Raw genomic sequence first — 22,111 nt, forward strand, 5'->3', positions numbered from 1 at the left:
ACCAACGGTGGGGAAGAGGACGAGCCCCGGGGTGATGGAGGGTGTGAGACACACCGTGCCTTCTCACCACTGAATTAGCGGTTTGCTTTTCAGCTGCGGGAGCCCCGCTCTGTGCCCTGCGGTTCTCCAGTGCCTGAGTTATATTCAGCGCTGACCTGAAAAGGATCCTGGTGTGTGTGAGCAGAACCGCAGGCAACACGGGCTTTCTTTACAAGGGCCCTTGCTCAGCACAGAAGCGCCCACAGTTATTTCCTTCAACATCATCAGTGTTATGATAACCTCTGTGAAAAATCAGAATCTTCTGGGGCTAAACATGCTCTGCAAATGCTCCTGCCTGCCTGGTCCCTCCTCTGGAAAGCTTACTGTTTATGCCAGCCAGGCAAAGAGGTCTGAGCAGGACATCAGGAGGCAGAAAGAGAGTCCAGGAGATTTCTGCTAGGGAGCAGAGTCAAACCCTGTTTGCGCAAGACCTAGTTATCAAGACAGTAAGGAGTTGAATGCAGATGCTACCTATGTATAACATGCTGTTTCCCTCCCAGGGACTCTCAGGAAAGTCCCCACAAAAGAGAACAGTGGCAAGGGACACGCAGCAGCCCAGCGAGCCCGCGGTTGCCATTCCCTTCCCTGCCCCTCGGTAAGTCAGAGACAGGGCTGGCTGACACCCTTGGCCGGGGACAAATGTGCCTCTCGGGGTACAGGGAGTATGGAGCCTCGGGGCTATTTCTTCCTCTCCTCTTGAGCAGATTTCAGCACCATCTGCTCTCTTCTGTCTTTGGAGGAGTCAGCCGGGTGCTTTTGTCCATTCTGGCAAAGCCGTGCTGCGTATGTCCCCCATCGGGTGTCAGGCACCCCGAGGCAGCTGGGAAGGATGCACACTCTCAGCCTTGCTCCAGAAAGCTCCCGCTGCAGCAGCCCAAGGTCTTTCTTTCTCTCCTCTTTCCTGTCCGCAGCCTGTCCCTCTGGATCAGGCACTTCCCAAGGTCGCAGCTGACTCCCAAGGTCGGGTCCAGGCTTTGCTGTGGCCTCTGCAGGAGGGGATGGGAAGGTGCTGGGACTGGGAAGGGAAGGGACCTTCCCAGCACCACTAACTCCCCAAAAGGGTCCACGAGCAGTGCCAAGCCCTCAGGGGAGAGCAGCAGGGGTAAGGGGAGATGTGGGGCAGCCATGGGGCTCCCTGACCTGGGAACTGCTCCGTGGGATTGCTCTTTTCTCTGCATGCGTGAAGTATTTCCCCGCTAAACACTCCTGGATGATCTGTGGCCCGGCACCGGCTGGAGACCAGAGGAGCTGCAAAATTTGGGGGAGGAGAGGTGGGGAGGCTTGCTGATGGCTGGCAGGCAGCTTGCTGGTACACGCTGCCTCGAACCTCACGGCCACACCAAGCTCAGGGTAAGAGCTTTGTTGTCTGCCCTCCCGTCCTAAAGTCATACCTGCCCGTGGGCTGGCTGGAGCCTGTCCTGGGTGGGAGCAAGCTGAACCCCCATGTCCAGGTGAATTATATCGTTCTGTCCCCTCTGAGCTTTCCTGCTGGAAGAAAAGTGGGAATGAGGGGAAGCAGGTAGTGAGGAGCCCTGGCAGGCTGGAAATGGTCCCCGGCCACCCCTGTGCACCAGTGGGACACTGGGCAAGGGTCCCACTGCTGCATCTCCTGTGGGAGCTGTGTGGATGCTCCAGCTCCTGCACAGTGCAGCTTTGAGACTCTGCTGCTGTGCCGAGCTCGTCCCACGGGATGGCACTGCCTGCTCAGGAACGGGCAGCCAGGCCGGCGCTCCTGGCAGGCATAAATTCAGCAAATTAAACGGTGGTGGCAGATTCTGATTGACAGGTCCCTAGAGAGCAAAGTCCCTTGTTTTCTCCATCCCCGAGGGGATCATGAGCAACAGGAGGAGCAGCAGCAGAGAAAACCCTTTCCCAAGCCCAGCGCTTTGCCCTTGCAGATCTGTTTCTGGGACTCAGCCCATATCTGTATATCTTGACCCCTTTGCTAAAGCTGCCGGTGCCGGGCCAGCCAGCTCCTTCACTGCGGACTTTCCACAATGTCAAGAGCCAACTGCTGCAGAGGATGCCGAGGCCGCCTTGTCCGAGCCCTTGTTGCACGCGCGAGCCGCTGCACCCTCATCGCTCCGTGCCCAGGGTGCAAGGCCCGGAGGTTTCAATAAAGGGCAAGTGAAATGAGGCCAGCAGGGTTTGGCGTCATTCGCACGTTACTCCTCTCTGTGGTGTAAAACTGGCACAAATGACAACGCTCTGCCAGAACGGTTCACATCTGCGTTGGCTCTGCCGGAGCCAGGTCAAAGCTGAGATTTGCAGCCTGGGAAGATGAGGGATGAGCGAGCACCCAGCTGCCAGTCTCCTGCCTCTGCTGCTGTGCCCATGGGAAGCAGCATGGCCCATCGGGGTCCTGGCTTCTCTGGCAGGGTCCTCACTGCAGCTCCATGCTTGGTAGGTCCTCGGCACCCCTTTACCAGCCCGTGGTTGTTGGCTTTAGGATGGAGTATCCACCATGGACACTGGGACATCACAGATGTCTGCCCTACCCTTGTGGGCACAGATCCCCAGGAAAAGGTCTTTTTAGGACCTGTCCCATGTCCCGGGGACAAGTCCCTGTCCTCTCTCCCAGGCTGGAGAGGAGTTTCTCCTCTCCATGGGGCATTTTGGCTGCACGGTTGCTCTGGAGCTCTGCAGAGCCACCAAAATGTGGTGTGGGTGTGCTCGGTGTGGTCAGGACTTCTTGTAAATGCCCTGCCTGCGTGAGGAGCAGCATACTGGGCAGCAGCCCCCGCGGGGTCCAGCTCCATGCCTCAGCTTAGCGAGAGGGATGACTTGTTCTCCGCTCTTGGAGGAAAAACTCAGGCTGGTGGCATTTAATTCATATCCCCTTAATCTGTACAGGTCCTTGGCTACTCCTAAAATTTACCCTCTCTCTGCCTCCCTTCCCTACCAAACCTGTTGCCTCTTCTTTCTGTCTCTCCAGGGGGTGTCCATAAGGGCCTGGGGAGAGGAGGGGAGAAGCCCCCAGCAGCTGGAAGGCACCCGGGGAGGGAATGCCGAGTCGTCTGGAGCCACTTCTACTCTTGGACAGACCTCCAGGACATTCAGCTGGCCTGTCCTTTGCCAGCTTTGCTCACCTACCGGCTTTCGTTAGGTTGACTGTACCTCCTCACAGACCCCCTTTCTCCATCAGCTCTCCTTCTTGAGCCACTCTCCATCCTTGGCCTCGGTGCTTGGCTTTTGAAAGGCGAGATAAGTGGCTGTCTTCCTCCCCCGTGTCATTCCTCACACGCAAGCAAGACAGTAGACTTGTGTGTCTGACGCTTGGCCTCTCTCTGTAGTCATTTGGCACTAAAAATTATCTGCAGAGAAAAGTACTGGGCTCCATACCTGGGTCTTAATTTCCTCCCTCACCAAACCATTATTACTAATTATGGCTCCTAGGTGTTTAAACCATTGCAATGATGCTGTTAAATGCCTGGCGTTAATTTAATAGCCAAGTATCTGGGTTTCCCCACATGAGGAGCTCTCAGAGCATCTCCCACAGAAGCAAAACCCAGCCAGCCCTGGCTGTGGTCCATACGAGAGAGGCAGCAGAGGAGCAGTGAGCACACGTTAACGACAGACCCTCCAGCGCCAGGAGCCGGGCATTACTCAGCAGGATTCGCTCCCTCGCCCCGTACCGTCCCCCAGAGGGACCCCCCTCTTCAGCCACGCTGCCTCCACAGCTATGGAAGACCTGGCACCGCTGCCAGCGCTGGCTGGCATTGCTTGGGCAGAGTGTGCTCTCTTCAGCTTGGATCCTTCGCCAGAGCCATCCTAGGGGATCGCTCTCCCTGGTAGATGCCCTGCCTGCCTTCCACCCATCCCCAGCCAGCAGTTGAGAGTGTGTCCTCAGATTTGGAGGTGGGGGGGGCTGTCAGAAATCAGCCCCATGAAGGGTTGGGTGCTGCTTTCATGAAAGCAAAGAATGACCATTGGCCCCCAGAGAGGTCCCAGGGCTGGGGTGCGACAGGGACCTGGCTGAAGGCATCAGACCAGACTTTGCCTGCTGCATCTCTGCTCCTGCTGCACTGCAAAGGGCCTGCTGGTTCTCCTCCTCCACTGCTGGGACTTTGGACTGGGGCAGGGGGACTTTTCCAACCCAAATATTTTAACTGACCTCTCAGTCCCGAGTCTTCAGCATCCTCAGGACCTCAGTGGCTCAGTGCTGTGGAGGAGAAGACCCTGGTGCCTTGCTCACCCCTGGTACACCCAGGGCCTGCCAGAGCACAGAGCCAGCACTGGGAGAGGCAAGCAAGTGGCACGGGGAGCACTGAGACCCAGGAGGGGCACGGGGTAACATTTTAGGGTCTCACACCCACCCAAGCATTAATGTGCCCTGGGAGAGAGGGGGAATGAGGGCTCCCGCCCACGCACAAGCCCTTTGCTTTCAATGCCGCCCCTTTAAGACATCACTTAATATGACAGATTAATTAGTTAATGTTTGTAAAGTGCTTTGAACATGAAAAGTGCTGTATAAGTGCTGAGTATTAGTATTAATTATTATGGCATGGAGGCTGGCCCCATCTGAGCAGCATTCCCCATGGCTAATTTCAGGCCGGTGCTGTTTCGCTGCCTCTCCCCCTCTGCTGCCCCATCCTGTAAAAGCCAGAGGGAGAAGGGGAGAAGCAGAGAGGAAAAAGTAAGACCATCTGCATCCTGCGAGGAAGGAGCACCTCATGGAGTCGTGTAGGGGGTCTGAGCCATGCACCCCCTCCGCTCCGGGCAGGGCATCGCGTGGGAACCGGAGCCGCATCTCCCCAGTGCCCCACCGGCATGGGGGGGGACACGAGGGAGCACCCTCTTGTCCCCAGCTCTGCAGCGGGGCCAGGGTTGGAAATATCATCGGGAGAATGGAGAAGATGCCGGGGGGGGGGGGGTGTTTCTCCAGCTCATCCCACCCATGCCTAGGTGGGGGCAGCCAGCACTGGTGGCAGCTTCAGGCAAAGGGGATGAGGAGGGGGTGAGAAGGTTTTGGGGTGTCTGAGCTAGACGAGGCGGGGAGGCGGCTGCGTCCTAGACGTGCATGTGGCAGGGTCGGGAGCTCCCCGGTGTCCCCCGGAGCCGGCGCCTGGCCCGCTTTGCTGCCTCTCCCCTCCTCGCGCCCTCCTTCTTGGCAAGGCTGCTGCTCCCGGGAAGGGTCCCCGGAGGGGGAGCAGAAATGGGGCGGCGGGTGCCCCCGATTACCTGGGCGGTGAAGCCTCCCGCCGGCTGGTCCGCGAAATGGGTGTGCTGACAGGCATTGGGGGTGTGGGTGTGAGGTGCTACCGGGGTCCCAAAGGAGAGGGGTGAGCTGGAGAGGGGCTGGGCTGGAGTAGAGGTTGGTCTGGGAGGGTCAGAGTGGGGACACACAGGTGCCGGCCGTGGGATCCGGCTGCCGAGCACCAGTATCGACCCGCGCGAGGTGTATCGGACGGCGGGGAGGACCGTGGTGCTGCGATCGCGCTGCGACCCATGGGTGTCTGCCGGGACATCTGGAGCCGGGTGTGCCTTCACCCCATTGCCCCCCTGCCGCTGACGAGTTAACCCCCCTGGTCCCACCTGCTCGTTCAGCTCGTGGTCTCGCTGGCCCGTTATGTGTCAGACCCTGGCTGCACTTTGGATGGGCTTTGTCACTCAGGTGTCTGCCCTTCCCTGTCACCCCTCTAATCTGGTGGCGACGGGGGTCTGGTGGGGATCCCGGTCCGTTCCAGAAAGCCACGGAGGGTCCCACAGCAAGCGGGAGCCCAGCGGAGAGCGAGGGGATCTTGGCGCGGTGCCGAGCATTTCCACCAGGCAGCCACTGCCAACCCAGCTACTGAGGAAAATCGCCAGAAATCCCGTGAGTGGCTGAACAAAACCCCAAAACGACATTAAGCCCACGTTCTTTTTTCTCTTTTGAGCCCTCAAGCCTGCGGGAATTCTGAGCTCGCCGGCGGTTCTTGGCTTGCCGCCACAAGAGCCGCTGTCTCTGGGTGGGAGTTGGGGCATCATCCCTTGTGGTAACACCACCCTGGGAGGAACGGGACAAGAGGAGTGACGCTGGGGGCTAGAGCAGATGTTTTGGAGGGCAGCAGGGAAAGCCCACACGCGTGACTTGGGTTTACCCGCACTTACTTCAAAAAACAATTGTGGCAAAGCCCTCTCCTCTTGCCTTATCTTCCTGCTTGTACCTCGAAGACCGGCTTGAGAAGAGCGGTTGAAGCAAGACCATCCACTGAGTCGCCAAGAGGACAAAACTATCCACAACAGTTGACTCTCTTGCTGGGTTTCCAGGTTCTCCTCCGGCACAGCAGAACAATAAATCCCCCCCCCAATAAATCCACATAAACGAGGACCAAGTTATAAAAAAAAAAATCTTTATTTCATGTACCAGGATTTTTTTTTTTTTTGTCATTTTCTCTTTTTAAAATTTTTTTTCTTTTTAACAGTCTGAAAAAAACCCACGAAATAAAGAAAATGGAGGTTGGTTTCTCGTACTGGTTTGAGCTGGACATGAGCGACACCCTCGGAAAAAAAAATTTCCCCGCCAGCCCTCACCTCCCGCACGCGCTCTCCCCCTTTCCCGCCTGGCCCCAGGGGCACGCTCGGCCCTGTGAATGCTCCCCAGCTCCGCGTGGCATCGAGCAGGCGAGGGCGGCTGGGGATGGAAACCCCAACGCCGCTCTCCCTCGCCGCTGGGGTCCGGGAAACCAGCTTTAACTTATTCCTTGGGGGGGTGGTGGGCATCGGAAAGTGGCGGGGTGGTTCCCTGTGAATCTTTTTTAAAGGGCTGGAGGGGTCACGGGAGGGGATTTCAGCGACGCGGGGGTCTGGACACCCGGCCAAGCCGCTCGCATCCTCCTCTTGCCCTGTGATGCCATTTTTTGGGGGTGACCCCCCTTCCCATGGCTGCCCCCCCCGCCCTGTACCTGGGGAGGGGGGTTAAAGCAGCGGTGGGGGGGGTTGCAGGGAGGATCAGGCTGCTTTTAAGAAGAAAACCCGCTGGGATGCAAAGCGGGGGACTGCGCAGCTCCTAAAACTGGAGCAGCGGGAACGGGGACGGAAAAAAAAAAAAGTCGAAAAGTGGGTCTGAGCTGCCCAAGGGCTCGGCGGCCCCATCCTGCAAACCCTCGGCTTTGCGCCTGCCCCTGGGGTGCTGCTGCTTTTGGGGAGCAGCCCCAAAAGGGGTCCTGTCCTTGCTGCGGCTCATGGGGGTGTCACAGAGGGGTCCCCCCCCTCCACGCTGCCCTGCCGCCATCTCCCCTCCCGCTTGTATCCGCGGCGGCCATCGCAGGGGGAGCTGGATTAAAAGCAGTTCCTGGTACCCCCGGTACCCTGTTTCCCCCTCCCCAGGCATGGCAGGGAGGGAGGGGGCTGCAGCCAGGCCAGGGGTCCCGGCATGGGACCCCGGCGAGGTGGGGGACGAGGATAAAACCTAGCGGACGTGGAGACGCCCGACGGCTTCGCGCCTCTCCCTGGCATGGCCGCCGGGACTTGGGGGGGGGCTCAGACCCAGAGCGGGGGTCTCCCCAGGATGGAGGCCGGAGGGGGTTCGTGTGTCAAGGCCGAGCAGCCGGCAGCCGGCTTTGGGTCGTGGGGGGAGGCTTGGCCGTGGCCAGGGTGGGCAAGGAGCCATTTTGTGGGGCAGCTGGGTGGGCCTCGCCATACCCCGACATGGCCGCAGCCCCACTGGCGGGACCTAAGGGGGATTGCGGGCAAATTTGGGGGGCCGGGGGGGGGGGCACGCGACTGCCCTGGGGAGCCTCCGGAGCATTCACAGGAGAGCGTGCGCACGCGTGTCTGCACGAGTGCCGCCCTCCCCACCATCGGCATGCTGCCCTCCGCTTTGGCCTCCCGTGTCCCCCCCCCTTCCCGCCGCAGCAGCAGCATCCCGAAGGGATGGGAGCCCCCGTTCCCCTCCATCAGCCCCCCACCCTCTGCCTGCGCCTCCCACCCCGCTCCCTGCTGTCTTTTCTCTTTGTTTTTTTTCACAGTTTAAAGCTGGAGAAAACAAAAATGAAAAGAAAAAAATACTATCTGTTTTTCTTGCAAGTAAATCCACTTATTATATTTACATTTATTTATAGCTGTTGTTTTATTAAAAAAATTGCCACTTTTTTTTTAAGAAACCTTTTTTTGTCCTTTTTTTTGTCTCTGTGTGTGTGTGTGTATATCTTTATTTACTGTGTCTGTTTGCTTTTTGTACTGTCACCGTTAACCCCAGGGTCCCCAGGGCCGGGGAAGTGGGGACCCCCCCGGGGGACACTGCAGAGGGGTGACTCAGCATCGGCTCCTGGAATCCCTAGGGACAGGAGTCACTCTTAACCCCTACGGACCCGCGGGGGACGAGCGGATCCCCACAGATCCCGGGGGAACGGAGCGGGTCGCGGTTGACCCTGGCACCCCAGGATCCTCCGTAACTGGCCCAAGGACACCAAGTCGCTGCCACCTGAACCCCCATCCCCTGTCGCCTGAGGAGCCCATGCTGGGTTAAAGGTAAGTGGGAAACAAACCGTAAAATTAAATAATAAAACCCCCCAAAATCCAAAGAGCTGCCTCCTCCTCCTCCTCCTCCTCCTCCCACTTGATTTATTGTTGTTTGTTATTTCTTGGTTCCCTTTTATTTTTTTAAGTCTGTTTTTATTAAATGTTAAAATAATGGTACATGGGAAATCATGCATTTTCTTTTAAATTTATTTCTATTTTTTAAATCTCTTTCGGTTTTAAAGTTTTTCTTTTTTTTTCCTTTTTTCTTTTTCTTTTTTTTTTAAACAATTTTTTTCACTGTCGTCTCTTTCCTCGCGTTTCCTTTTCGTTTGTTTGTTTGGTTTTTTGTTCGCTCGCTTGTTTGTCTGCTTATCTGCTTGTTCGTTGGTTGGTTTTTTTGTTTGGTTTTTTTTGTTGGTTTTTGTTGTTTTTTTGTGGATTTTTTTTTTTTTTTTTTTTGCATTGGGAAGGTTCCCACCCCCGCAAGGGGCGCTTCCACCTCCTCCTTCCCACCCCCCTCCTGCCCCCTGCTCCCTTCCACCCTCCCCACCCCGCAGCCCTCCCCATCTCCTCCTGCCCACTCCTGCCCCATTTTCAGCTCCTGGTGACGGCTTCATACCGGGGTGGTCCGGCGGTTGGCTGTGTTGGTGTGGATAGAGTCCTTGTTCTCTTTCTGGATACAGTTGTGAACCTGGAGGAAACTGTTATCCCTGTCGGAGTTGTAGGTGGCGGTGGGGGTGGTGGTTGCCTTCAGCGGGTCCCTGGTCAGGGTGTACATCGAGATCTCTGTTGATGGGAGGGTGTTGAACCCTTTGATCCCGACGGGAGAGGCATCCCTGGAGTGTGAAGGCTCGGTGGAGCGGGAGCTGGAGCGGCTGCGTCTCTGATAGCGGTACCGATAGCTGGGGATGCGGGTGATGGCGGAGGACTGGAGGTAGTCCGTGGCACGAGCATTGGCGCGCAGCTGTTTGTGCCGGTCTATGAACATGTGGACGGCCAGCACTCCCACCATCTCAGCTATAATGAAGGACAGGGCCCCAAAGTAGAAGGACCAGCCGTAGGAGTAGCTGTTCTTCTTGGAGTCACTCTTGGAGGGGTCTCCAGCGTTGGCTGATATGTATACGATGATGCCAATTATATTACTCAGACCTGCCAGCCGGCCGGCGGAGGAGAGAGAGGGAGACGTCAGGAGGGTCACCCATGGCAGCGGTGGGGGCCGTGGGGTTGAGCCCCTGCCCCCAGGAGTTAGGGACGGGAGGTCCCTCAGCCACCCATCCCCTCCCGGTGGGCAGCTTTCCTTGGGGAAACAGGGCAAGACCCTCCTCGCATGCCTGCTGCATCCCTGGACTGCGATCCTGGCTGGTCCCTGGATGTAGGGAAACCCTCTCCCTCCAGCAGCTCCCAAGCAGCAGGAAAGCCCCTGCCTGCAGAGCACTGCTGCCTGCCCCTGCCAGGCGAGCAGGCAGGGTGGAGAGGCATCCTTGGGAGGCTGCTTTCGCCCCAATTAAGGCTCATCCAGGCTGGGAAACACACGCGCTCCTGCCTAGGCAGCAGGATGCTCCAGCTGGGCAGGCTCCCCCACCCCCCCCACCCCGGAGCCCATCTCTGGGGCGTCAGGCCCTCTGCATCCCTTTACCTGCAGACACGAAGAAGATGCCGGCACTAAGGATGATGTTGTGTCGGGTTTTGTAGAACTCGCTGGCTGCAATGCAGAGTCCACCCATGAAAAGCAGAATCACGCTCAGGATCGGGAAAATACTAGAGGCTCTAACAGCCCCTGCGGAGGAGAGAGGGAGAGGGGCAGAAAGAACAGCGCAGGTGTGAGAGAGAGGAAAAAAGGGCACGGAAACGGTGCCGGGGCGAGGGGACGGGGGGACGCAAGAACGTTTCGTGGGTGGGGGTGAAGGGCAGAGATGGAGGGCAACGTGTGGGGGGGGAGTAATTCGAGGAGAGATAAAGGTGTTGGGGGACGGAGGGAAGGAGAGAGAAACAAAAGTGTGTCAGAAAAAGAGAGCGGTCCGAAGCAACTCTCCTGCATCCTGGCCACTGCTGCTGGTGGGGGCTGTGGGGCTGGTGGCTGAGCTGGGAGCCTGCCCATGCTGCCTGCCCCCCCTCATGCTGTCTTTTCCTCTGCTTTTGGGGGGACTATGGGCTGGAGGGGGAGCCCCAGCACCATCCAGCCTCTCCTCCTGCGGGGTGCTGCCACTCAAGCCTGCTCTTCAAAGAGCAGCAACCCAAATGCTTCCTGTGGAGCTGCTCAATCTCGAATCCTCTCGAAAGGGCATGAGCATCTCAAGGAGAGAATTTATTTATTATTTTTTTTTTTTTAGGGCTGGGAAGGAGCTCCTGGTGCTGTGCACTGCTCTGTGGCTGCAGCGAGGACTGAGAAGCGAAAGTCCCAGCCCTGCATGCAGAAATGCGGGGCTTATCCTGGTGATTAAACGGCCGGGCTCCTTCCAGAGGGCAGTGATGGGTTCGGATGTGCCAGCTCCCACAGACGCACACTCTCCATCGGTCGATACGGGAAAAGCTCAGCCAGCAGAGGGCAAGGGTATAGATGCACATATATGCTCATACGCACGTGCAAAACATACCCCAAAGCTTCTGGGGCGACTCTCTCGTATTCATGCAGCAAAAGGCCAGGACAGTGTAGACGTACACCCACGTACGCATGCACGCACACACTGCTCGTGGGCTGTTCAGTGGGTACCAACAATCTGCCTGAATTCATGTTGCCAATATTCACGTTTTTTAAGTAGGAAGGCCTTCCCTCCTCCTTTCCCAAGAGAAAGTAAGCTGTTAAAGTGTGAAATGAAGCCTTGCTTGATAAAGAAAGGTATCAGATGGGCTGGTGCAATTCTGCTTGTGGAGCAAAGATCTGGAAGGGGGGGGTGAAAGCTAGTCCCTCCTTGCCTGTAAGAATGAACCCTACTGAAGCAAGCGCAGGACTTTTTCCTAAGCAGGCAGAGACCCTGTCACCGTCAGGATCCTACCAGGCACAAGCAGTCGGCTCTTTGAGGGGGGCCCTAGCCCACTGCCTGTGCGTGGGGAGTGCAAAAGGCAGGGCGAAACCTCTCTTGCTTGCTTTCCAGTTCTGCCTGGCTGTGTTTCAGGGAGCAGGATGGTGATAATAACCGTCTTAATAGCTTCTGGAAAGCAAGGTGGGATTTGACAATGGGAAGCTTGAATGGCAGAAAGTGAACATCAAGCAGACATCCGCTGTTCAGAGGGTTTCTAGAGGGATGGTCGGTCAGTCCCACAGCCTGGCCCTGAGCAAATCAGTTTTATCCAGGTCTTAATTCTGAAATTCATATCTGTTGGGAGAACACAAAGTTGCTGGCTGACATGGGGAGCTGCGGGCGTTATGTGATGGGGGAGGACAGCAGCCTCCCTCAGCCCCTGCTTTCTGTCCCTCAGGAGGACCGTGCCAGCAAGAGAGGGGCAGAATCTCATCCAGCTTTCCTGGGTCTGGAGCCTTTGGTCTAAAGAGAAGGGGACTCATGATGGTGTTCGGATGCTCCCTCATATCATCTGTCTACTCTCTAACTCAAGTGTCTTCTAGCAAAGAAATGCAGGGATGCTTCTGCTTCCTCTCTGACAACAAGCATTTGATTTCAAAAAGCCTAAGGCACCTTATGTGGATGGCTGGCAGAAATAAAGTCTAAGCCCTTCTAGCCAGGCTGTGGACACTGCCCCACGATCGTCCTGGTCCCCTGAATGTGGGAATTGCCTAGTCTGATACTAATAAACAACTTCCTAGCTGTTCTTGCCATTACCCATGCAGAGCGCCCAGGGACTCCGGTTTGGCAGAAGTCCTGGGAAGAAGCTGTTCAGTGGGGTCCCTCTCCAGTCAGGTCTAAGCCAGCAGAAATCCCACTTCCCTCAGAAGTGACCCAAATAGTCCTTTACTGACTTGCCAAATCCCTCTTTGAACCTCGTTCTTTCTTAAGAAGGACGCTACCCTGGGGACACCATCAGGTCCTGACATTGGGCCAGTCGTCGTCTTCAGATCTTGTTCCCTCTGAGGGAACAGACCCATCCTTCTTGAGATGTTCGCCCCCTTCCTCCAACTCTTCTTTCTGAAGTGCAGCTGATGCTGCAGGCAGCTTCCTCGTTCCCAAACGACTCTGCAAGAGCTGGTTTGCCCTCAGAGGCAGCCTCCACAGTTGCTGTGCCAAACTGGATCAAACCCCAGTCTTCAGCTCTGCTGTTCAGGGGCCACGCAGCGATTAAGAGACCAATGCTGCAGAAAGGCATCTGAAAGAAGCAATCTCCCTGGGTTATTTACAGTTTACAGTGGATGAAGAACTGTTTGAGAAACCAAGAGGAAGCAGCATAAGATCTGCCTCTTTTCACATACAAATGAGCCTCACAGAGCCTAAATTATCTCTCTCATCCCTGCTGCAGGGCTGGGTCTCTACATCTGGCTTGGAGCATGCCCAGATGACAAGGAGCTATTCTGAAAGACTCCCGGCCTTTGGAGACCTCTGATGCTTAACCTTGGGAGGTCAAAAGCTCTTATCTCAGATTTCTGAAAGGAGAAGATCTCATGATGCCAAAATGCATTGGGCTTGTGGAGGGAGGGCAGGATAGCGAGGTGGGGACCTAAGAGGAGGAGTGATCCCTGTTCAGCTGTGCCAAAGGAAGAGCAAGCTCCTGCTTCTGGGGCAGGTGGGAATGCTGACTTGAGATCAGGGAGGGCAACACATGATGTGGATCTGTCCTGCTGGCCAGGCTGCCTTCCCTGTCCCCTTGTGCGAAGCTGTGCAAGCTTTACCTGCACGTCCCAGGCTGGACTCGGAGCTTAGGTTAGGTTTCTTTACGGAGACACCGTGTACCTGGGGTACAGCACCTCCCCAAGGGGCTCTGGGTGAGCATCAGGTCTTTTCTTCAAAGGGCTCTGACTGTCCTTATTCCCGCTTCCCATTCCCATCACTAAAATAGCTAAAACCAGCAAAGATCAGGTCTGCAGCCTCTGTAGGCAAGTGGTGTTTGGGGAAAGGTGAAGACAGAAATAGGTGCTCCTTGGACACCATCTGGCTAACATCTTAAATCTGATGCAACTGGAGTATCAGGTAAGGAAATACAAACTTCCTCTGCTTTAGGAGGACACACGCACACTCACACACACTCACACTGCCCCAGCCAGCGCAGTCCCGACCTTATGCCCACTCAGCAGCTCTCTGATGGATTTGAAGACTCTGGATTTATATCCTAATTAATTGCCGTTAATAAAAAATGCCACTGGTTGTTACTATGAGTTCACACCTTGCACTCTCTCATGGGCAGGGCCCGGGGAGGCGAGAGTGGAGCCGTTTTTGGCGGTGGCAAGGCTCTGGGGTCACTTCCTCTGGCCCGCTGAGCCTCACAGGTCCCAGCATCTCCACCACCCTACCTGCAGAAAGCAAAAGGCACCCGACGCTAGCACCTACAAGCCATTGCAAGAAGAGCCTGTGGACTTACGGAGGAAATATTCTGCTGTATCGGCTTCATAATCTGCATCCTCAGGGAAGTGATCGATTTGCTTACACAGACCTTTAAAATTCCCTAGGGAACAAGAGAAAAAAAAGAACAAATGAGAACACCAAAACCTGCCTCGCAGAAACAGCTGCCCTCTGCATCGCCCTTCGTGCCCGCCCTGCCTTCCTCCCAGGCAGCACGCCCGCTCCTGTATGGATGCCCATGTACTCCCCTCGCACACTTGCACACGGATCTCCCTCTTATTTGCAGAGGAACGTGGGATTCGCCATCTGGATCCAGCCTGGTGCCCACCTAGCCCAGCACCCCTCGCTCAACGGTGGAGAGCACCAGAGGCTTTGGCCGGCCGGCACGATTCCTGCCGCAGAAGGACGGGAGAGCACTGCCCGCCTCTGAGGGAGGTGGGATGGGAAGAGGAGCCGGAGACTGGGTCACGCTGCGAAGCAAGAGGATTGGGGTCCCTTCCCTCAGCATTGGCCGGCGTAAATGTGGGTGTTTGTGTTTCACCTGGCATGGCCTTCGTGGATCCCGGCAGTGCTGTGTACGGCGGGGTGATCAGGTTTGGGTGGAAAAGCATTTGTTTCTCTCGGCTGTGAGTTTGCTGCCTATTCGTTTCATGGGCAGGATACATCCCATTGTTCTGCTGCAGTATGAGAAGAACAAAAGCTCTTAATCTACTTTCTCCATATGACTGCTCGGTTTTGCATACCTTTATCAGGCCTCCTCTTGTGTCCTCTGACAGACTAAGGCTACAAGAAGCTTGGTGCAAGCGTGTGTATGCAGCTCAGCAGCAAAACACCCTTTGCACTGGGGGAGCAAAATCTTCCACCATAAGTGAGGGAAGCTGGGCTGGTCACCCTCAGTTTTGCCCGGCTGGTTTATGTACAGGGCCTTCTGCTAGCTTTAGTCATGGGGCACCCTTTTTCACACACCCCACGATCAGCAGAGCTACCCCAGCAGGAGGCCAGTGACATCTTCTCAGTCTTTTGTCATCTGGGATGTCTACCAGGCTCTTATTTTTGTCATTCATGTCTCTCTCCTCTTGAAATCAGAAGTACCACTCCAGAGAGGTAATCTTCAAGCCACGTCATCATCATGACCACTGGCTGACTAGTATCTGGAAGGATCAGGTTGTTCATGCTTGTACAGGGGTGACCATATGGCAGGCAATTCCATTATACGTCCTGGAGTTCCCCCAAACTTTTTCTTCTGCCTTCCCTTACATTTCCTTCTGGACTCTTGCACTGGCTATCCATTAGCACAGAACTGATGGACATAATCTGTCCATAAAGGAGGAATGCAGTGTCCGCATGACGTGCATGGATAGGCATGGTGATCCCATGGGCCCCCTCACCAGAGGTCAGCCACCAAAGTGGCTCATGCTGACTGATCCATCAACAGAAGCGTTTGGGGCCCAAGTCTGGAGAGTGACAAATGCTGTGGCAACCCAGGAAAGCCGCCTGCCACCCTGGCCCTGAGCCCAGCCACTGGACCAGCTGGGTGCACAGGGTGAGGGGACAATGAAGCCACCACACTTGTGGTTGTTGCCTCTGGGAAGGGTTGCTTGTGAGGAACCCAGAGCTCTTCCAGGCCAACCCTACCCAGGCTGAGACCTGCAGGGACCATGTCAAGTTCCCAAGTCATGTCTCGGAAGGTTTATTCCAGATGAATTCCAATGATCTTTCAGGTATTTGGGAATAGCTGAAGAAGGACCAAGCTCAAAGGATTCCCCCTGAGTTTCTTCTCGGGGCCAAGCCTTGCCGGATCAAGGTTTGGGATGCTTTGGGAGCCAGTGCTGAGCAAAGAGCTGTAGAAGGCAGGTAGGTGAGTTCCTCTAGGTCAGCCCCCAAGCTCAGCTCCTTCTGCATCCAGTGGGCTCGTGTCTGATGCTTCTGAGATACCTATCACCATTAACTACTAGTTCAAAGAGCTTCCATGAAGAAGCTAGAGACAGCAGAGAGGAGTGTGTGTGTGTAAGAGGTAAGCAATAGGAGAAGAAAGTAGGAACAAAGCCTCTCCACATACCTCTGAAGTGTTATTCCTGCACTGAAACTGTGGTTTGGGAAAGGAGGTTATTAATCACCCATCCCCGATCCAATTACCTCGTTCAAGAAGCATCTGCTTCTCAGCCATGGCTCTTCTGGAAGGAAAGCCTCATAGCCAAGAAAATTCCCTTGCCACAGTCCCACCCTGCTACTTGCCCACTTAAATACATGTGAGGAAGGCAGATACAGCACGAAGGGGCTCCTTTCCCATGCTTGTCCCTGACTGCCTGGGGCCATCTGCCCGCAGCAGATGAGCAGCTCATCACCCTGGTCCTTTGGCTGCGGTCACTGCTGTACAGTTGTGCTAGTTTTGGCTGGGATAGAGTTAATTTTCTTCACAGTAGCTAGCATGCGTCTATGTGTTGGATTTGTGCTGGAAACAGTGCTGATAACAGAGGGATGTTTTCGTTGCTGCTGAGCAGTGCTTACACAGAGCCAAGGGCTTTTCTAGTTCTCAGCCCACCCCACCAGCGAGCAGGCTGGGGGGGGCACAAGGGGTCGGGAGGGGACACAGCCAGGACAACTGACTCCAACTGACCCAAGGGATATTCCAGACCATAGGATGTCATGCCCAGCATATAAAGCTGGGGGAAGAAAAAGGAAGGGAGTGTGTTCGGAGTGACAGTGTTTGTCCTCCCAAGTCACCATTATGCATGATGGAGCCCTGCTTTCCTGGAGATGGCCGAACACCTGCCTGCGCATGGGAAGTGGGGAATGAATTCCTTGTTTTGCTTTGCTTGCGTGCGCGGCTTTTGCTTTACTTATTAAACTGTCTTTATCTCAACCCACAAGTTTTCTCACTTTTACTCTTCCGATTCTCTCCCTCATCCCACTGGTGGGAAGTGAGCGAGCGGCTGCGTGGGGCTGAGTTGCTGGCTGGGGTTAAACCATGACAACAGTGCATGTGAACGCTGCTGCTCTCCAGCCTCAGATTTCAGCTCCTTGCCCAGCAGATCCTGAACGCTGAGTGCCTCCTGCCCGTACACGCTGGGGGAGCCAGCAGAGCCTGCGTGCACCTCCCAGGTGAGACTCCAGGAGCGCAGCCAGAGCCCCCCAGTTGGAATCAGCCAGGGAGGGAAGAGGCACTGCGTCTGGAACCCCCCTCACCCTGTGCCATCCTTTCTTTCCCTGCTTCCTCTCTTCTCCCTCTCCCCTGCTTCGTTTCTTGCTGTATTTCAGCCTGATTAATTCCTATGTGAAGAATCAAGCTGCTTGGGAAAGATGCTGCATCTTGTCCAGGGTGTCTTTTACATGGACTTGTGTGGGATAGCTAGTTAGAGGTTCAGCCACTTAGGCAGGGTGAGGGGACATGCAGGCTCTTTGCAAATCTGTTCCTGGTGCCGAGTCTCCAAAAGGCATTGATCTGGCTCAGCAGGGTGCTTGGCCGTTGGGGCGTCCAGCCTTGGCTTGCTTAAAATGCTGTGGTATTGAGGAGCTGCCCTTCACCGCAGGCTGATACGCTGCGCCAGGCTGATCCTCCTCCCTGGCTCAACCCTGCTCGGCGTTCGTGAGAGCAGGGTGGGCAGCGTTGGTCCCACCGTAGCCCCTGCTTTGTCTGTGCTGAGCACAGACCGCCATGACGCTGGATGCTGACTATTCGTCTTGTGCTACTGCACCCTCTCCTCCAATGCCTCCTAGCTCCTCTGGGCAACGGATGGGGAAAGGATGCAGAATTTAGGTCATTAACGTGCTAACTGGGAATATAGGAGAACGAGTCGGTTTTTGCTCTGCCACAGGCATGCTGCTAAAACCACTTCTTCTCTCTGCCTTAGAGTCCCACCCTGTAAAACGGGGGTGACGGCACTCCTCTGCCTCGTGCTGTACGGGGACGTGTTAAAGAGGGCATGGCGTGGGTGCGCCGGTGCCAGCAGCTGAGCAAGAACACGGAGGAGGTGAGCGACGGATGGCGGCGGTTCAGACACCCGCTTGGTGAGGGGAAGGCCTCGATGTCACTTCTTGCGCCAAGGTCACTCGGCAATTCTCTGACAGACATCTGTGGCCTGCTGAGACGGTGCGGCAGCCTCCCCGGCACCTGCGCTGGTGGAAAAGCCGCGGCCACACGCAGGGAGAGGAGGAATGGAGGAGCTTGGCGGAGCTGCCGAGGTCTGACACAACAGCCTTTTTCTGTGCTGCACGTGTGGCTTGTGGAGCCAGGGAGGGAAAAGCCGTGTGCCACCCTCTAGTTAATAGCCCTGAATGCCTGAGCAAGAGCAAATCATTATTTGGGAGGGCGTGTAGGGCTCTGAGAGCCCCTGAAGGGAGTAAGAAAGAGCAATGTGTGTCCTCTGTACTTGTGCCCCTTTGCCCTTCTCATTCTTCCCAACTTGAGCTACTTCATGCTGTGAACCCTGAAACGGGCAGGAGTTGAGCTCTCTGGCTTCTCGTGTCTCTCTGAGAAACTTCAGCCAGATGCTTCCACCTCCTCCCTGCAGCTCTCCCAGCACAGTTCGGGCTCTCCCCTCATCCTCTTCCTCGTGCTCACCCACCAGATCTTCCTCCTGTTTCTCAGTCTCTCATTCATTGCAGCCACCTCCCTCTCTCTGGCGTATCGGTGTTGGCATCCTTCGAGCATCCTGCTTCGGGATGTGCAGGCTGCGAAGGAGGTGGGGAGGAGCTCTGACTCATCTCAGGACAGAAAGGCTGGGGATGCCCCAGTCCATGGAAAATCACCGAGCAGCCCACAAGTCCCCTGGGTATTACTGGGAGTTCTTGGATGAGATCCCCATCTTTTGCTTGTTGCCTGCCCAAGCTTTGGAAAATGCAGTCTGGAGGAGCTAGGACTGGTGCAACAGGCACCCTGCTCAGTGCCTGGACAGGGACAGAAGTTGCCCAGCTGGGGCATAAAGAGCAGAGACAACCTGCCATACTGCCAAGAGGGACTGAATGTCTAAGACGCACGAAAATCAACGTTAATTGCACGTTCAGCCCCCAGAGAGACCTCCTCCAACGTGGCCAGGTCATCGTTTGGGTACATGCTGTCTATCCAGGACAGCTGGCAGCCATCAGCTCTGCTGCAGCAAGAGTCAGACCGAGTTACCCCTGATGAGAACCTGGCTTGGTATTGTTGGTGATACGGTTTATTTTTGTGCGGCTTTGTGCAGCCCTGCCTCTTTTCAGAAGTCTCGCTTGCCTGCAGAGTGCAATCCATTGCAAAATAGTAAGTTCCAAAGAATGAAAAGCTACTCCCTTCCTGCAGGGTAGGAACACTTTTAAATGGTCAGGACTGTACATCTGAAAACTGGGAGCCAGAGGCAGAGGAAAAGACGTCCAAAAGGAGAGAAGCAGACAAAGAGGGACGAGAACAGAAAGACCTGTTTTCCCAGAATGATTTGTGATATTTCCATTTATGGAAAAAAGCAATCCACTGAAAGCTTTCCTTCAGTCTCACTCTCTAATTTAGAAGAGGTTTTGGCATGGTGGCTTCTAGAGAAATAAATAAAGGGGGCTGGATATAGCTGTTGTCTCTAAAAGCTCAGAAAGATGGCTTGGTGTTGGCCAAGGTTTCAGTACCTCTTTCTACCACACGCTCCCTGTATCATTTTAGGCAAGTCACTTAACCCCCCTCTTCTTTCACTCAAAATGGGAATAATGGTATTTGCCTGCCTCAGGGAAATAGCCTGAGGGTATGTATGTTAAAAATATGAAAGTGATCAGACACTGGATCATTTGGGCCAGATAATTCTCCCCACCTTCCAGTTCAGACGTAACGTGCTCATCTTTGATGTGACCTGCTCCCAGATAAGCACGAAGGCTGCGCTCACATGAAAGCTCTCCCAAAATCACACTTGTGATTCCTGCCTTAGAAGTCATCTTCCTTGCAGATTAAACTAATATTTGCTATCTACCCATGAAAGAAATGCAAGAAAAGGCGCAGGAAGGGCAGGTAGTCAGACACAAATACAAACATTTCTCTCTGCTCCAGGACCCTGTTTCTGAGCGGAGTCTGTTTGGTACCAGGTGGTGAAGTGAGGCTCAGAGCCAGCCTCTGGGCTGGGAAGACAAATTCCATAGCTATGTGGCAAACTGTTAGCGTGTCTTTCTTACACGTATTGGAAAGGGCTTCCAAACTGGGAGAGGAGGTCTGCCATCCCTGTCAAAAAATGACACTAGTAACACTGAGTTGTTAATGCCCAACCTGACACGACTTCGAGAGGAAGGGCTGAGGTTTCATGAAGCACAGGAAAAGCCCTTTAAAGGCATTTTGATTGCTCTCCACCCTTCCAAAAATGAAGCACTCGAGTGCACTCATCGTTTTGGGGAATTTGGAGCTGATGAAGAGCTCAGTGGCAGGGAGCACAGACAGTGCTCGCGGGCATCTGCTCTTACCCACCTGTGCTGACATGCCCAGAAGAAAGGCTGGATTTTCAGAAGTGCTCAGTATCCCTCTCGGGGAATTTCTCCATGGATAGCACCTTACAAAAATTAGTCCATCTTTTCACGTGCCTCGGTATGCATTTAAAGGCCTTGGTGACAGGGTGTAGGGTTATACCAGCAAACGTAGCCACTGTGCCACAAGGGTTGGTCATTTTGGGGCTTGAGCAGGTGCTGCTCTAGCAGCTCTGAAGCTGCACAGCGGCAGGGAATGCTCTGCTACCGGCGATACCTTTTGCCTCAGGCGGGTAATTTTAAGACCGAGGAGTCCACAGCTCTCCTTAGGGACAGAGGAACTTTCCACTACGAGGTGAAACTCAGTGGGGTAGCAAATGGGATCTGCGGGGGTGAGCCTGGGACAATAGCAGGGATCGGATGGGAACAAAGGACCATCAGAAATCTCGCCACCTTCCTGTCCAAATGCAACGCACCTGCTTTGATGTGGTGTTCTCCAACATAAACATGCAGCAGTGCATATGTTAAAAAACCCAAACAAAACCCTAGCAACGTAACCAGTATGTTGCATACATAATTCTCTCCCTGGGGAGAGGATAAAAGAACAAACCGCATGTGACTGATATCAAGCCCCATCACTTAATGTGCCACTGGAAATCATTCAGATATTGTGGTGAAGAAGCCTGTAAAAGAACTGATGCAAAATAGAAACTGATCTTATAGTTGTGAAAGAATATCCCCCCTGCCTACAAGGTAGAACCATTATACCAGCTCTCCTCACCTTATTATTAATAATCATGTTTACTACAGCTGTTGCCAAGGATCAGATGATAAAGGGAGTTTACTGCAGTAAAAATGGTACAAACACTGCCTTACAGACCGTTGCTGCCTCGACGAGCATGAACGAAAGGGTATATCGTAGCGCATTAGCAATGACCAAAGCAACAGCAGTAAAATGGCCTGATAATACCAATTCTGGGGAGGCGAGTTTAGTCAGGAGATGGTTAATAAATAGAAAAAGAAACGCAGACATAGATGGGCAGGGGAGAAGAAAGTGGGAGAAGCCGGTATGGGGTAGCACTGAGGAGGAGATGACAAGGTGGCAGGAGAAAGGTAGGGCGACCGACCACCGAGCACCGGGGGAGAGAAGTCCCATCCAAGTCCACACCAGGCTCCTCTTCTGCCTTTTTTCAGCTTTTCCTCCTCGCTTGCTCCCTGCAGCCCTCCCTGACAGTCACCCAGCGAAGGAGAGGGGCCTAACGACAGAAGAAGACCCCACATGTGCCACCAGCGGCGGCTTGGGTCCCCTGCCGTAGAGCTTGGGGGAGCGCAGAAGATCCCCATCACATCCCAGTGTTTCCCACTCGATTCCCCCCGCAGCGTTCCGCCTGCCCGGTGCCGCAGCTGCAGCGGCGGAGGGGGGATCGCGCTGCACGATGGCCGGACCCTGTGCCCGCGCTCAGCCTTGAATCACTTTGCATTTTTCCTTGGAGGTGGCAGGCTCCTCGCCTTCCCATGCCGCTCCGTAACGCTGCTGCGTGCCGCTAAGTCGCTGATAGACTCTGCCTCAGAGCTGGCTATAGCTATTCCTTGTACGTGGGTGGAGATGCAGTGGTAGCAAAACCTATTATTAAGATTATATGAAGATTTCCATTTATAAACACCTTCTTTTTACAGGGTTGTAACTTTCAAAAATATCCCCGCTGTGGCTTGAAATTTCCCATGCTTTGTCACAGGCAGAGAGTGAGATTTGGCTGGGAAAATTGGGCAAAGGCTCTTGA

General features: G+C 54.8%; 1 protein-coding gene across 2 annotated transcripts in view; it reads right to left on the reverse strand.

Annotated features, from left to right (window-relative positions):
- Nucleotides 1-9,038: 9,038 nt before the first annotated feature.
- The window catches only part of CACNG2 (calcium voltage-gated channel auxiliary subunit gamma 2), a 52,686-nt gene continuing 39,613 nt past the window's right edge, over nt 9,039-22,111 (reverse strand). For both annotated transcript variants that reach the window (XM_052790556.1, XM_052790557.1), the window contains 3 exons: nt 13,945-14,028; nt 10,118-10,258; nt 9,039-9,630 (listed from right to left, as the gene is read on the reverse strand). In XM_052790556.1, the coding sequence (XP_052646516.1) occupies nt 9,095-9,630; nt 10,118-10,258; nt 13,945-14,028 (761 nt within the window). In that variant the 3' untranslated portion in view covers nt 9,039-9,094. The remainder of the gene's footprint in view (nt 9,631-10,117; nt 10,259-13,944; nt 14,029-22,111) is intronic.

This window comes from Harpia harpyja, chromosome 6 (assembly GCF_026419915.1).
Source record: "Harpia harpyja isolate bHarHar1 chromosome 6, bHarHar1 primary haplotype, whole genome shotgun sequence".
Taxonomy (NCBI): Eukaryota; Metazoa; Chordata; class Aves; order Accipitriformes; family Accipitridae; genus Harpia; species Harpia harpyja.